Source organism: Stylophora pistillata, chromosome 7 (genome assembly GCF_964205215.1).
Source record: "Stylophora pistillata chromosome 7, jaStyPist1.2, whole genome shotgun sequence".
Classification (NCBI taxonomy): Eukaryota; Metazoa; Cnidaria; class Anthozoa; order Scleractinia; family Pocilloporidae; genus Stylophora; species Stylophora pistillata.
In genome coordinates, this window is record NC_142525.1 from 20,180,323 (window position 1) to 20,195,334 (window position 15,012).

The following is a 15,012-nucleotide window of genomic DNA, read 5'->3' on the forward strand; positions in this document are numbered from 1 at the left end:
ACATAATCATCAATCTTTGAAAATTTGCATTTAAGTCTGATTTCAAAAAGATTTTTCCATCGACAGTCCACGTTTTACCACTGTGACATATCTTTTTGAAAAACGAATAAACTAACTAACAAAACAAAAAACATCATAGTCGATGAAAGCGGTGTTAATCGCACCACTGGGTTTTCACTGAGTATGATTCTCACACCTGTCAGATCCGTGACGGGATGCGGCTCACAACAGTCTGATTACACCAAAAGAATTTCTTGCTTACATCACCCAGACTGCAGCATTAAAGTGCATATGACAAGTTTTTTTTTTCGATGAATTTTCTTAGTTTATAGTCTTTGGTTCACGCCTGAAATATTTAGATTTGTTCTGTAAAGAAATTTAATATACTTTTTTCCCTTCAAAACTGCGCTAGTTTCGGCCATTATCTTACCGGAGCCTGGTAATGAATATTTGTAAGTTAATTTATGCGTGATGTCATATGGTGTACCTTTCCTAAGAATACTAAAACGAATCGAACATGTCCAGAGAAAACCTCCAGAGTTTTAGTGATTCAGACGAATCCTGTAATGAATCCGACCACTCAGAATCTTCAAGCTCATCATCTCGCGCAGAATTAGGCAATTCCGAAGAAGAAAATATGGTAGAGGAGCCATATCAAGACGAACCGCTAGCCAGCGATAGCGATCAAGATCCAGAAGACGGAGACGAAGAAACAGACGTCGATGGCCTTCGACCATCTACTTTAGAGGCTCGATTTGAAGGCCAGATTAACGTTAACGAATGGTAAGAACCTTATGTCATAGTTTTTATGGAGTATATTACAATGATCTCTAAGCGATTCTCGATGTTTATAGGTGCAAATGTCAACACTGTCATGGCGAAGCTTTGGAGGACGCAATGGAGTTTCGTTGCTGTCATGAAGTAATAAATGCCATCGGTAAATTAGTGTTTGATGGTTCTATAGAGAATATAAAGTGTATAACACAACACGAAGATTTCTCAGCCTTGATCAACCCGACAGTACTGATGCAAGTGGGGCCATTATTACGCTATCGCCGACAAACCGGTTCTACGCAAAACGAGTGAGTACAGTAAATTACGTATGCTCCAAATCTATCGCATATATCACAGGATAATAATCTTAAAACGTGTTATTAAAACAAAAGTTGCTTTCTTAATCAGTTCAGCAGAAAATATAGTTGAATGATAATAGCCCTTGACAGTTTTAAAACCCATCTTGACGGGTAGGCAAAGCCGTCAGAAATTACAGGTTTTGTATGGGAATCCCATGGCAAATAACTTTTCCCAGAATCAAATTTTACGCAATTCATGAATCGCAACGTTAAAACACCGAGTAGAAGATTTTATTCACCAAGTTTGAAGATTGTAGGTTTGATACAAGACGCTCAGTTAATTTTTCTAATTTCCACACATTTGTCTGTAAATCTTTTGCGCGCCGCCCTTTCTACCCTGCGAAAAGTTACAGACAAATGTATGGAAAATTAGCTGAGAATCTTGTATCCAACCTGCATTCTTCAAACTAGGTGAATACAATCTTCTACTCAGTACTTTAACGTTGCGATTCATAAATTGCGTAAAATTTGATTTTGTAAAAAGTTTTTTGCCATGGGATTCCCATACAAACACTGTAATTTCTGACCGCTTTGCCTACCCGTCAAGATGGCTTCCAAAACCGTCTCAAGGTCTATTTCAATTTGTTGTGACTCTTTTGTTTCTCAGAAAATTAATAGTTTCATTTTCTTCTCTCTGTGTAGATTTCTTAGATCAGTTGCGTATCGATGGTTGATTAGATGGCTTTGTGGCTTCATGGGTTGGGATAACCGAAGACCATTATGTGCCTGCGTATATAGTGCTGTTAGGAACAAGTATCCTTCAAGCCACAAAAGAGGTTACAAGCCTGTTGAAGATGAACAACCAGGACACTAAAGTGAAATTTTATCTAATCCTCTATCCTTAAATTATTTTATGTAATAATGTCTCCTTTGTTCCAATGCTACAGACAAATATACTTCCTCCATATTAAGTACATCTTCCCTCTGAAACATGCGAATTATCCAATTACTACAAACTAAACAAAAATGAACCTTTATTCCATTATTATTTATCTAATTTGATGCACATCAAAGAAGACCTTTCTATACCTTTGACATTGCATATAAAGATATTTATAAAATTTCAAGATTTCATTTTGTTGTTTTCTTATTTATCTTCACTTTATTGCCTCCTTTTGAAGTCTTCTTTTTCTTTTCTTGCTCAGCCTTTTGCATTTCAAGTTGTTTGGTTTCTAAATAGTAAACAATAAAGTAAGTTTATGCCCAAGAGTTGATATTAAATTATACTTTTACATGACATAGTTTATATATATGTGTGTGTGTGAATAGCATATTCCAAGAACTGTTCTATAGTTGGCCTAAATTTAGTTTAGTAATTATCTAACTGTTAGTTAGCCAACTATTTAACAGTTTTCTTGAAATGACTCTAACAAACATTTCCAGATCATCAGAATTAGTGTTCCTCGAGTGCATTACTTCTCTTGTTAGATAGATGTCTCGTTTGTTTGCTGTACTTATTCATAGTTCTGTGTGCCCATGCTATTTCTCCTATATAATTACCTGAAGGGTAAAGAGTGTTTGGTTTCTGCATTCTATTCTCTTTTTCTCTGACTGCTTCAGATTTGCTTTTTCTTGTGGTGAACTGTTCAGTTAGGGATCCTGGTGCTATGGCCTGGTACTTTTTAAAAATAGCAGACCTTTTTTGTTTTGAAAGATTTTGAGCCACCTTTAGAATCTCAGAAACATAACCTGTAGAGAAGTCATATGTACAATTCATCAGCATTTTTAGATAAAGTCGCATCTTTTGTCTGAACCATATGCATCTGTCTGTATGCTGTAGCCCAACTTCCATATATGGACGTACCAATACAGGGCAATTATGTTCTTACAGGTGAGAACCATGAAAAAGACCTTGCAGAGATAAATATTACTGCCAGTTAGAATCACTAACATATTTTTAAAAGGTTTCACAATTACCATAGGTGGGGGCAACCTTGACATCTCTTACAACTTCATCGCCAACTTTGTTTTTGGGAAAGCACACTTTTACATATTTTTCACCACTTTTGGATATTTGAGGTTCTCGTTGGAGGTTTTCGTTGAAATGAAGTACTGCCAGGGCATGTCTGCCAAAAAAAGAAATTTCTCTTATTTTTGTTTTGTATCACAGCATGTAGAACTGACATGTATAAGTGCTTTATAAGCTTTAGATATTATTTCAATAGAAATATTGAAAAATAAGAATTAATCAAATCTATAAATGACCAAATAATGATGATCAATACCAGAAAATTCCCATGCATCGAATAAAGCATTGTTTTCAACCATCCTTATAGAACTGAGAACTGAACTAAATTCACATAGTGCTTTACCTACAATATGTTCCCAACCAGGAAAAGCAAATCATTTTTGGATGCCAGTGGTTGAGCGTAGCATGAAAGCCTTCCAAACAGCTTGTTTGAGCCTCAGATGAAAGATTTTTAATATCATTTAAAAGCATCTTCTTGGATAATATGCTGCTCAACTTCTGGTAGGCTGCTGTTCCTGAAAAAAAAAAAAACCCAAAAAAAAAAACAATCTTAAAATGTTTCCACCATTCATACAAGCAGCCCCTGGTTATTACATACATTTCTTTTTTTTTTTGTTTTTTTTTGTGGCATGCACTAAAAAGTCAATATACTCACTTGGCATATTTTTCTAAGCAACACATTGATTCTCTATATTGGGACCATTCTTATCAATACTTTTTCTGTTTTAGTACAGTGTGTAATAGGAATCTACAAATCACTGAAGTACTTTATAGTTACCTATCTTGATCCACTTTCTGGGTTTTAGTTTACCATGGCTGCAGTTCTTGAAAAGGGCATCTGGGTGTGCTTTATGCCTATTAGCAACATGACGTAGGAATGATGTCCATTTGGCTACAATCATAGAGCCAAACCCTGTTCTTGTTGAGGTTGCACACCAATATAGATGTCTTCTTATTCCTTTTACCCATGAATTGATTATGTCACAGCCTTTTTCCTTTCCAACTTTGAGCAACTTTTTTGAGACTGATCGAGCAACATGCCAGATGTCATAAAAATGAGCTGTACCTGAACAAGAGGTGCGGATCCACTTTGCAATCCCTCTGTGGCGGTCAGAAATAAATACTGGTACTTTCAAGCCAATCTTTTTGAGGAACCCAAAGCTTCTCTTGCACCCCTCTAACTCAGTTTGCTGACTTCCCCCAGTTTCATTTGCCTGAAAAATGTAGAATGGACAGAAATCACATATATGCCATGCAAACATGATACAAGTATAGTAATAGCATTTGATTATGACCTCTAATATTCCATGCTGGTCAAACTGCATTTCAAGCCATAAATCTAATTGTGCACAAATTTCTTTATTGCAGCTAAACAGATAAATAAAATACCTGTACAATTTCAAAGTGAACAATTTTCATTATTGTAGTACACATCATGGTGTAGGCACCGTATTTGGCTGAATGGCCCATCGAATCGAATCTGCCATCTCCCGACCATGTTGTATTTTTCATCTTCTTTAGTTGCTCTACTAGTTTGCACCTGTAGTCTTCCCAGTGGCAAAGGACTGCTGGGAACAGGTAATCCCTTTGATGCCTAAAAAAGGCCCTTGCTGAGTGGACACACAAACCCAGATGCTTGAATATAAGCAGGGTTTTGTTTATTGAAGCTCCTGCCATTAAAATGCCAAAGCTCAATAGTATGTTTCCAAATGGAATCCCATTGAGCAGAGGTTGAGATCTCCATTCAAATGCATTATTGCATTTCGTACATTCTTGGGTTACGGTGACCATAGTTCCATACTTCTTAGCTTTAACAGATGGCTTAGTCTCTTTGCAGTTAAAGCAAAACATGGTGAAGAGACTAACAAGCTTCCAATAAAAAACAATAAATTTGGGTTGTAGTTCCTTTGGTTGGTCTGGATCTACTCTGCAGGAAAACAAAACAAAAATTGAATATATAGTAATATTGTAGGAGAGCCTGACTATATGTTAAAAGGTCAAAGAGCAATTAGACATCAGTATAAGAATGAATGCACCATGAGGCTCATTCACAGGCTTCCCGGATAGTGGTATTCATTTGCTATATCTGCAAGTGAAAAACAATTGGTACATTTTTGTTCTGCACCATGCTTACTGTATGGGGCAGATAGTAGCATTATTTTAATTACCTGATTTCATTGCCATTCAATTGATCCTCTTCATCCTCTTTACCCTCGTCCTCTGTGCTTTCCTCCACTGAAGCATTTGCCCAATCCTTATCTTTCTCATCCTCATCATCATTGTAGCTTTCTGGGTCAGTTGGTTCTTCGTGATAGTGCAGGGTTTCTTCAGAGTAAGGTTTCTGTGGTTCTGTTTCTACAGATGATTCTTCTTCAGTTTCTACTTCAGTTTTGGTCTCAAGAGCTCTCTTGAAATACAAAACGATAACCACGATTAATATACAAATACTTTAATAAATATCCTTTCTGCATGTGTGGACTAATTAGAAACTGAGTGCACTAATAGTTTGAGCTACAATCGTGAGTGTTCATTCCAAGGGAAAAAGAAATAGCTTTCAGATCAATATGTCACATAAAGTTATTAAACGAATCACACCAGCCAAACACAGTAGAATCAAGGCATTGTATAAATCTCTGTAGGGTCCACTTTTGGGCGTCACTACTTACGCTTTTTAGTTCTTTGGTCAAATGCCTTAGTTCTGCAACTTTTCGTTTCAACTTTATATTGGCTTTTCTGAGATTTCTACAATTTTGCGACCTTCTCAGGCATTCTTTACACGATCTAGGTGTGCTTGTTGTTGATGTACTTGTTGCTGGTGTACTTGTTGTTGGCATACTTGGAGAAATAACAAGGCTGTTTCTTGGTGTTTCTGGCGGGTGTGGTATCACTGTTGTTACGGTGGAGCTTGTAGGCGATGTAGCCATATCAACTGATATTTGATTTCCTTCCACACTCTCTGTCGTTTCTTCTGAGTATATTTCTTCCTCCACAACTTTTCTCCGTTTATTGACGGGATCATAAACGTCAAGACTTTTCAGTACATCTCGTTTTATCTAAAAAAAAAAACAATACACACTAGAATATAAGCTTTTGACCACACGTCGGAGTACCTCCTTATGTGCAAAACTATCTTACCTGTCTTTTCTCCCTTCGAGTTAAAATCGGAGTCGTTGGAGCTTTTGTCGTATCTCTCGTTGGCACTGAACCCTTCATTAACACTCGGCGCAAGTTTTGTTCGCTCATGCTTTCAACGATAGTAAGATCTCGGGTAAAACATGAATCTTCGAAGTGTGCAGAGCACAAGCAAGCATGTTTATTCACGGGTTCCTTGAAGTCTTCTGGTCTATGTACTTGGACAAATTTCACCCATTTCGATCTTATTTCTGGATTAGAAGGGAACTGATGCATCGTTATACCAGGTGTGTATGAATTATTGCTACAACTCGTCTTATTTGGTGCTCCAGCGACACATCTTTTCCCTCCTTTACGCTTTCGACTGGAGTCCGCCATTGCTGTAGTGTTACACACCATGTGACGTCACGAGGTTAGTTATTTGGTGGTCTGGCCGAGCGAAGTGGCGGTAAAAAAAATTCAAGCGGTGACAGCGATTCAAATGAAAAAATTCAGTACTTATATTTACCGGATTGCTCCCAAATTCCTCAAGTATATTAAAGACGATATAAGCAACTAGAATCTGTCGAAAAAAAAAACTTGTCATATGCACTTTAAGATATATTGCATTTTGCATAAGTGCAACAGAATTGTAGCCGACATTCGAAGGCAACTTTTTCTGATATGTATAAAATAATGGCAGTCTCATCACAGTATCCGTGGCAGTGTTAGAAGTTTTGTCATGCACGAGGATAGCGGGGTTTATTTTGCCATAAATTATGGTCACTCATTGGGCGAAGGTTGGAATGATCATCGAGCTATATATACTTTCTGTTTCAAATGTTATGATTTTTTTGCAAAAAAAAAACATCTAGTTAGGGTTTATTGGGGACAAAATAGACAGCCCTTCCACAGTAAAATTATGTAGCATATTGTTTTTGGAAAACATCTCAAAGAGAATTAATGATTCATTATGTTAGTGGCCCTCACAGCGAAATTGAGACGAAATATGTGACCATCGACGAAGGAGAAGCTGAATGCTGTAGTTGTCCTCTAGAAATGGCCCCACCAATCGACAGCAGCCCACTGCAGCCTCTAGGAACGTTTCAAACGCTTTTTAGTTCAAGCTTGAACCTTCTTAAACCCTCTAGAGAGGATTTAGGAGAGTTTTAGACCATTGATTGTTTAACATATCTAATAATCGAACAACAACAAACATATGAAACATATGAGTGAACTGCGGTTATGAGACGTATATAAGAACGATCCTTCGCAGTAAAGCACTATTTGAGCAATAGTGGAAATCAGACCTGAAAAAAATTTCAGGCCTGTACGGGATTCGAACCACTGACCTCTGCGATACTAGTGCAGCGCTCTACCAATTGAGCTAACAAGCCAACTGGGAGCAGGCCATCAAATTAATTCGATATAAACCCGTAGATGATAAATCGAACAACAACAAACATATGAAACATATGAGTGAACTGCGGTTATGAGACGTATATAAGAACGATCCTTCGCAGTAAAGCACTATTTGAGCAATAGTGGAAATGTTTCATATGTTTCATATGTTTGTTGTTGTTCGATTTATCATCTACGGGTTTATATCGAATTAATTTGATGGCCTGCTCCCAGTTGGCTTGTTAGCTCAATTGGTAGAGCGCTGCACTAGTATCGCAGAGGTCAGTGGTTCGAATCCCGTACAGGCCTGAAATTTTTTTCAGGTCTGATTTCCACTATTGCTCAAATAGTGCTTTACTGCGAAGGATCGTTCTTATATACGTCTCATAACCGCAGTTCACTCATATGTTTCATATGTTTGTTGTTGTTCGATTTATCATCTACGGGTTTATATCGAATTAATTTGATGGCCTGCTCCCAGTTGGCTTGTTAGCTCAATTGGTAGAGCGATGCACTAGTATCGCAGAGGTCAGTGGTTCGAATCCCGTACAGGCCTGAAATTTTTTTCAGGTCTGATTTCCACTATTGCTCAAATAGTGCTTTACTGCGAAGGATCGTTCTTATATACATATCTAATAATGTTAATACAATAATATTAATAATAATATTAATAATAATATTTATTGATTTGCATTGCGCAAATATCAATCCAGAGTAAAAAAATTTCATCTTCGCATTACATTGACTCAACAAATTCCTGAAATCCTAAACATATTTCAATTAACAAAAAGTCTTATTTACAATAAATAATTAATCTTTAAAGTCCTATATACAAATCCTTCTTTATGAAAAGAATAAAAACAACAAATTAGCTAGGAAACGCCTTCTGGAATAAATGAGTTTTAAGAGCCTTCTTGAAAGCATTAACTGAAGATATATTTCTAATAAAAAAGGGAAGATCGTTCGTTATCCTTTCTGTTAAATGGCAAACTTCGACATCCATGATTAACAGGCTCTCTCATATATTTTATTTTCCCGGGAGAAAACGGCAATTCTAAAGGGAGGCGCTCGTAAAATAACAATAGTTACCCAATGTTCGAGTCGCGCCGGGTCATCATTTCACGTAAACTTATGTGCTCCATAATTCAACAAGGCACAGCTGTGAAAGAGGTCAGTTTGTAATTGTGAACTTGTTTAATTTCCTACTGCCTTTCTTGCGCACAGATACGAACGTCGTTCTGAGTCAGGACTGGGGAACTGAACCAGTGTGGAGTGAGTGCGAATTTTGAGAATTTCGTAAACCGTTCCCATGTAATTTTTCCTGTGGTATTGGGTTACACTAATCTGTCTTGGGTCACCCGAAATAGACCATTTTTATAATATTCATCGTGTTTTTTGTTTCCATCAGGTAGAATGCCTAGTCATTTAGACATTAAAACCAAGAATCGTTTCGGGCCATTCAGGGAATGAAAGCTCCATAAAATATATATGGCTGGAATTCGTGTACGTCGTGTACGTGCGACGTTTAGTGGCTTAAAAGCTTTGTTAGTGAATGGCTTCCAACAAATCAGTTAGTGTGGCAGTCCTCTGAAGAACGAAGCTTTCCTGCTTCTGTCTTCCAAGCAGGCCATACCCGTACCAAACAAATTAATCGAAAGTGAGCACTAGAAACGTTACAGAAGGCAAATCAAAGGCTCCGTGGAGCTACCTCATGGTATGTCTTAATTATGTAATGAAGTGATAAGAGTGGATTAGTAGATATGTAAACCTGCTACAAAAAAGGTAAAAAAATGATCGAATTCCATTCACCCTCACATTTCACCCTCACAATCACGCACTGAAATCCACCATTCTAAAGAACACGTAAATTACTTGAAAATCGTCCTGAAACTGTTATAATCTTTTTTTCATCTTTATTTATCTCATTCCTACCTGACGAAAACATGGGCAACCTTTTGGGCAGAGTGCACTCCAAACAAATGTTCAACCCGGAACTTTTGGGCACGATGTAAAAACTTGTCCTTTCATTCATAAAGTTGTGAAAATATCGGAAACCAAGCGACAATTGCCGATCATTGGAGCTTTACCTCTGCCGATGTCACCTTTTGCATGACTTGCTCTTATTGTGAAGAGTTCAGTGCATCAGCGAAACAGTAAGACGACTGGGTTAGAAATAACAAGGAGGCATCTAAAAAGTCACCAAACACCTTAATTTCCTTAATCATTCCGGGAAACATATTGCAGTCTACAGCCTTTCCCTATTGGTAGGAAGTTTGAAAACATGCAAAATTCTAGAAAAAAAAACTGTAAATCTATCAAATCGGCACTCTTAATCCCCGCAGTATAAATTTTTTTCGCATACCATAAATTAAATATACCCCGCGGTATATTTGTTTTTCACTTTACCAAAGTATTCATCTCAAAAGCGTAGCTACTTTTACTGTCTATAATGGTAGAAAAGAAAAAATTGATGTCCAGTAAGGATTTTCTACATATGTAGTTGTAGCCTATATGAATATGAATACTTTATATCGCTAGGGTATTCAGCAAAACAAACAAACAAACAAACAAACGAACAAACCAACATACAAACAAGCAAACAAAAAATCGAAAAGTTAGTCAATCATCTTTCATTTTCGTAGCGATTTCATTTTACAACGAGACTAATCGTTCACTTTCGTGTATTTTTTGTTCCTTCTAGCTCTTGTTTGGGTTAATCCCATGTCGACTCACAATCTTGAGTTCAACTCGTTTAACACCTCTTTCGTTCACCGTGACAGTAGGTATAAACAAATCGTAACTTTGATTCTTTGCGATGAATCAATAATCAGAAAAGCTGTTCGTAGAGCACGTAGCTCGTTAAGAGGCGGTACCTTAGGTGGGCCCTTTCTTCTAAAACTTGTCTGTTTTTCATTTTACATTGTTAGGTGACAGTATTTAAAGGTTTTTTTTATAAATTTTGTAGACCTCATTTTATGTGTAATTCTAATTTCGTCCATATAGGGTCCCTATAAAATTGTATTGTTGTTCTTGTTTTTGTTTTGCCAGATCATAACTGGGAATATATTAAATTTTTGGTCGTAAGTCATTTTATAAAGAGTCAACATCTCGAAGTAAAGTCTAGTCCAGCCTGTATTAAGGGGTCACCTGCAGTGAATGGCGAGGTGGCCGCTAAAAACAGGTTAAACGCTCAATAAAGGGCTTGAGGTTACCTCCCACCTTCAGATGCCAAAAAAATCATTTCTTCTTTTATTTGACTAAATTAAAGTCCAACATATTACCTAACGTTTTACCTAGCGTATTTTCAAATGAAAGTTAATTGATCAGGAAGGTGTCATACTCTTGTAGCTGGGCGAGCCCCCAAGGGGAATTTTGGCGGCAAGCGCTCCTCTTCATATGTATAGGTTACTCATCAGTCGGGAGGTCCGAATTGGGAAAAACTGTGCCCGAGGTCTTGGTACTCAAGACAAAGGGCACAGTTTTTCCCAATACGGACCGACCTATGTTGGTGAATAATATTTTAATTTTTTTCTAGTACTTAACAAAATGATTGCCAAAAGAACCCGAATGAGTTAACTCTTACCGGTAATACTTGCTGCTTTCGAGAGAAGCACCAAAATACCTGAAATAAAAACCAGAAAAACTTATTTTTGGATAAAATGTTTTTGTATGATGGTATGCAAGCGCGCTTGTGTCGTTTAGAGTAAACTTTCGTGAACCCTCCCGATCCCCCACGGCTTTAGATGAAGTTATGTAGATATGGATTAAGTCCTACATGCTCTTCACGCTCTTCAAATTTTTCGCAACTTTAATTTCCTTGGCCAAAACAAACTTATTTTCACCATGGATATTACGTCTCTTTACACTGTCATTCCTAATGGCGAAGGTCTTCTGGCCCTTAAACATTTTTTTGATCAACGTACTGTTAAGGAACCTAAATCTGAAACACTACTGCGCTTAGCCGAACTAGTGCTCACACTCGATTGTTTTTCATTCGGGGACAACTTCTTCAAACAAACTAATGGTGTAGCCATAGGTACCAAAATGGGACCTAGCTATGCCAATCTTTTTGTAGGTTTTGTCGAACACCAATTTTTCAGCCAATACAACGGCTCCAAACCTGAACTCTACGGTCGCTACATCGACGACTGTATCGGCGCTACCTGATTCTACCAGAGAGGAGCTGACTCAATTCATAACCGCAGTCAATTCTTTTCACCCGGCTCTGCAATATACCTGCATAATTTCTGACAATTCATTATTCCTTTTAGACATCAAAGTTTCAATTGAAGACAACGGTTTATGCATTAGTGTGTATTACAAACTTACAGACGCGCATAATTACTTGTTGTATTCGTCTTCGCACCCATCTCACGTTAAGAATTCCATTCCTTTTTCTCAGTTTCTAAGACTTCGTCGTTTATGTAGTGATGACTCTGATTTCCACCACAAATCAGAGTCAGTGTGTCAATTTTTCGATAAACGTGGTTACCCTGTTTCTGTCGTTCAAGCGGGTTACCACCGCGCCCAACTTATTGATCGACATTCAGCACTACAAACGTCACAAAAGGAAGATTCCGACCGCATTCCATTCACTCTCACGTTTCACCCTCACAACCACTCAATTAAATCCATCATTCTTAAAAACTTTAAATTACTTCGAAACGATCCAGAGACAAGCACTATCTTTTCGCAGCCTCCGCTCATTTCATTTAAACACGACAAAACATAGGCAATTTTTTGGTCAGAAGTTCTTTTCAGACTAATGACCAACCAGGCACTTTTAAATGCGCTCGTGCACGATGCAAAACGTGTCCTTTCATTCACAACACTGAGAAAATATCGGGACCCAAACGATCCATTAAGATCACCGATCACTTCACGTGCACCTCCGCCAATGTAATCTATTGCCTAACTTGCACTTATTGCAAAAAGATATACATCGGCGAAACAGGCAGAAGTCTGGGTGACCCATTCCGAGAACACTTTCGTGACGTGGAAATAAATGACCGGGACACATCGAAACCAGTCGCTAGACATTTTAATTTACCTAATCATTCTAAGCAACATATGGCAATCTGTGGTCTTTCTTTACACTTAGGTAGCACGGAAAGCCGTACAACTCTCGAACAAAAGCTCATCTTTCAAACCGGCAGTCTAAATACCACAGGTATCAACGAACGCTATTTATTCCACTAATTTATTCGTGTTTTTCTCGTTGCCATGTTCCCACCAATAACGTAGCTCCATTTTCTGCCTTTAAAAGCACACACAACCCACAATTCCTCTATTCGCTCCGACAAAGGGCTAACGCTCGAAACGTCAGCTTTTGTAATCGTTACGGTGGCCAATTTACCATTTTAACTTTGTTGATATATCCATATTAAGTCCTACATTGCTTGGTAAAGACATACTGTTTTTCACCAATTGGATTCGAAAAAAAAAAAAAAACAGTTTGCCTTCATTAAAATGATCATCTTTTGGACAAAGAAAGATGTCAATCAAATAAATGCATCATGTTTTTAACAGAAGCTAAAACACAGAAATATGCATTAGCATAATGATGAACGTATGGCGTATGTAATGGTACACACTCTAAGCCTGAGACTGTGTGACGGAGAGCAAACAACGAAACAAGTATTGCCAAATGACTTATTGACAGAAACGTATTTTTGACCATTCACGTAAATGCTAGAAATTGAAGATTTGATGTAACTCTCATGATCTGATTTTTCATGTCTTTAGAGAACAAGATGACCTGAAGGGATCTGATATCACCCAGGTGTTCTAAATATGTACAACGGTAGGCAGAAAAACATCTCTTGAGGTGTTCCTATTTCTGTCAGAAGTATCATTCACTTGGCTGTCATTATTCTTTGGTTGAAAGAAGATCATTTCATTGAAGATGAGTTTAAAGCTGAGAAATTAGGCTCTTAAGTATGATTAGATAAGTGTTTTGATAAAGAGTTTTTTAGCGTGTAATTTTACTTGTCTAAGTTTTACCATAGTTGGTAGAGGGTCCTCTCTACTAACTATGGTTTCCGTATTTTGCCAATCTATTCTAGTAAACGCTATACAGTAAGCCTTTTTATTACCATAAACCGATCAGAAGTTGTAATCAGTCACCCTCGACCTCCAAGAATTCAGAAGCACGGCTGACGTCGTACAAAAATTATTTATTTTGCGTTGTCCAAAGACTAACGGGATTTTCAGAGCTTAAGCAAGTAAGGAATTCACAGTGGACACTAAGCGCGAGAAAGAGTAACAAATCTAGTTTTCAGCCACTCGAAGAATACCCAGGCTGTGTGAATAATTTTGCCTCCGTTGTCGGTGTTGATTTGAGTAAATAAGGAAATTTTTAGGTTGTTAAAGGAAAAGGAGCCTGACATGACGTTGTTGACGGCTTTTAGCGTGTTCGGAGGCGTCTGTGAAAAAAATTCTATCATACACTGATCAGCTTGACATTTCCAAAGGGTGTAATCTATTCATTTCTTCATCTACTGTGGCAGCCCTTCAGTTTATGAGCAGCATGAAACTCATTTCCTCATCTTCCACAGTCGCGAACACACTTTTTGAGGAAATAAATATATACTCGTTCAATTGAAGTTGGCTGTCAAAGGCTCCATTTTATAATTATATATCTGATTGTCATGTTACATTTAGAGAAGGCTCTTTGTTTCCGCTTCGAACGAATGCCGATGTCAGCGAACCTTCGATGAAACGCCAGGGCTTAACAAGGGCAAATACAATGTAGTGCAATTATAAATAGTCCGTGTGTCTGAGAAAGGGTTTATATCATTATCTAGTTTAGAGATGAGCCTATGCTTTGAAAGCGTAGTTGATTAAAGCTGGGACAGTTCGATTTTTCGCTCTTAATTTTCATCGCTTAATAACAGCGTCAGGCTTCGCCCCATTAATCGTCAAGCGAGAGAAATCTTGAACTTCAGATTAGTTTGTGTAAAATTCATTTTAAAATTTGAAAATTACTTACCTCCAAGGAGAAATGTAAACGCTCCAAGCTCCATTCAAACTACTTCAAAGATACCGCCGGGTGAACAGTTTTGCATTCCACAATAGTCTGTTACTGCGTCCGACTTATTAAATACATACAATTGAAAGAATGTTCCTAAACACATGCAAATCAAGCATCAGTTGAAAACATTTACAAAGGTTAGGGGGTGGTGTATTAGCATTATTGGCTGCAGAATATTCTAATGAAATGAGCTCCAGTTTCACAATAAGCTTTCTTAGGTAAGCCATCGCCATTTTTTAAAGGTAATTTCTTTGAAATTGTTCTACTATCAAACTTTTTTTTGAAACTTGGTACGATTAACATTCATGATATAAACATTAAATAAATGTAATAAAAAATGGGGTCACCGTGCTTGTTTACGCCTC

At 37.5% G+C, this 15,012-nt stretch overlaps 3 protein-coding genes across 6 annotated transcripts in view; 1 reads left to right on the plus strand and 2 right to left on the minus strand.

The window, feature by feature from the left end:
• LOC148726999 (scavenger receptor cysteine-rich domain-containing protein DMBT1-like) overlaps positions 1–14,718 on the minus strand; it is a 44,203-nt gene extending 29,485 nt beyond the window's left edge. The window contains exons 1-2 of the mRNA XM_088727254.1: positions 14,606–14,718; positions 11,198–11,236 (exon numbers count right to left, since the gene is read on the minus strand). Coding sequence (XP_088583380.1) covers positions 11,198–11,236; positions 14,606–14,639 — 73 coding nt within the window. The 5' untranslated portion in view covers positions 14,640–14,718. The remainder of the gene's footprint in view (positions 1–11,197; positions 11,237–14,605) is intronic.
• Positions 294–2,370, plus strand: LOC111345561 (uncharacterized). The gene is made up of 3 exons (XM_022952851.2): positions 294–783; positions 855–1,082; positions 1,776–2,370. Exons 1-3 carry the CDS (start codon positions 518–520, stop codon positions 1,945–1,947), a joined length of 666 nt encoding a protein of 221 aa, XP_022808586.2. The 5' UTR covers positions 294–517; the 3' UTR covers positions 1,948–2,370.
• On the minus strand, positions 1,922–6,821 carry LOC148727000 (uncharacterized). 4 transcript variants are annotated; one of them, XM_088727265.1, is made up of 9 exons: positions 6,238–6,809; positions 5,769–6,155; positions 5,271–5,509; positions 4,492–5,029; positions 3,881–4,316; positions 3,446–3,617; positions 3,051–3,199; positions 2,634–2,822; positions 1,922–2,305 (listed from the first exon to the last, which is right to left on the minus strand). In XM_088727265.1, the coding sequence occupies exons 1-9, from the start codon at positions 6,631–6,633 to the stop codon at positions 2,205–2,207; spliced, it is 2,607 nt and encodes an 868-aa protein (XP_088583391.1). In that variant the 5' UTR covers positions 6,634–6,809; the 3' UTR covers positions 1,922–2,204. The 4 variants fall into 4 exon arrangements, 3 of the variants coding, with proteins under 3 accessions (XP_088583391.1, XP_088583390.1, XP_088583392.1); XM_088727264.1 differs by having other exon boundaries at positions 1,922–2,822; positions 6,238–6,811; XR_015989460.1 differs by lacking the exon at positions 1,922–2,305 and having other exon boundaries at positions 3,450–3,617; positions 6,238–6,819.
• Positions 14,719–15,012: the final 294 nt, after the last annotated feature.

Excerpts from the sequence above, each read along its gene's own strand:
- LOC111345561 (XM_022952851.2), top strand. The coding sequence starts at position 518 with ATGTCCAGAGAAAACCTCCAGAGTTTTAGTGATTCAGACGAATCCTGT. Across the intron at positions 784-854 it reads CAGATTAACGTTAACGAATG|GTGCAAATGTCAACACTGTC; the intron begins GTAAGAACCTTA and ends CGATGTTTATAG. Across the intron at positions 1,083-1,775 it reads ACCGGTTCTACGCAAAACGA|ATTTCTTAGATCAGTTGCGT; the intron begins GTGAGTACAGTA and ends CTCTCTGTGTAG.
- LOC148727000 (XM_088727264.1), bottom strand. The coding sequence starts at position 6,633 with ATGGTGTGTAACACTACAGCAATGGCGGACTCCAGTCGAAAGCGTAAA. Across the intron at positions 6,156-6,237 it reads CTCGAAGGGAGAAAAGACAG|ATAAAACGAGATGTACTGAA; the intron begins GTAAGATAGTTT and ends TTTTTTTTTTAG. Across the intron at positions 3,200-3,445 it reads TGGTTGGGAACATATTGTAG|ACATGCCCTGGCAGTACTTC; the intron begins GTAAAGCACTAT and ends TTTTTTTGGCAG.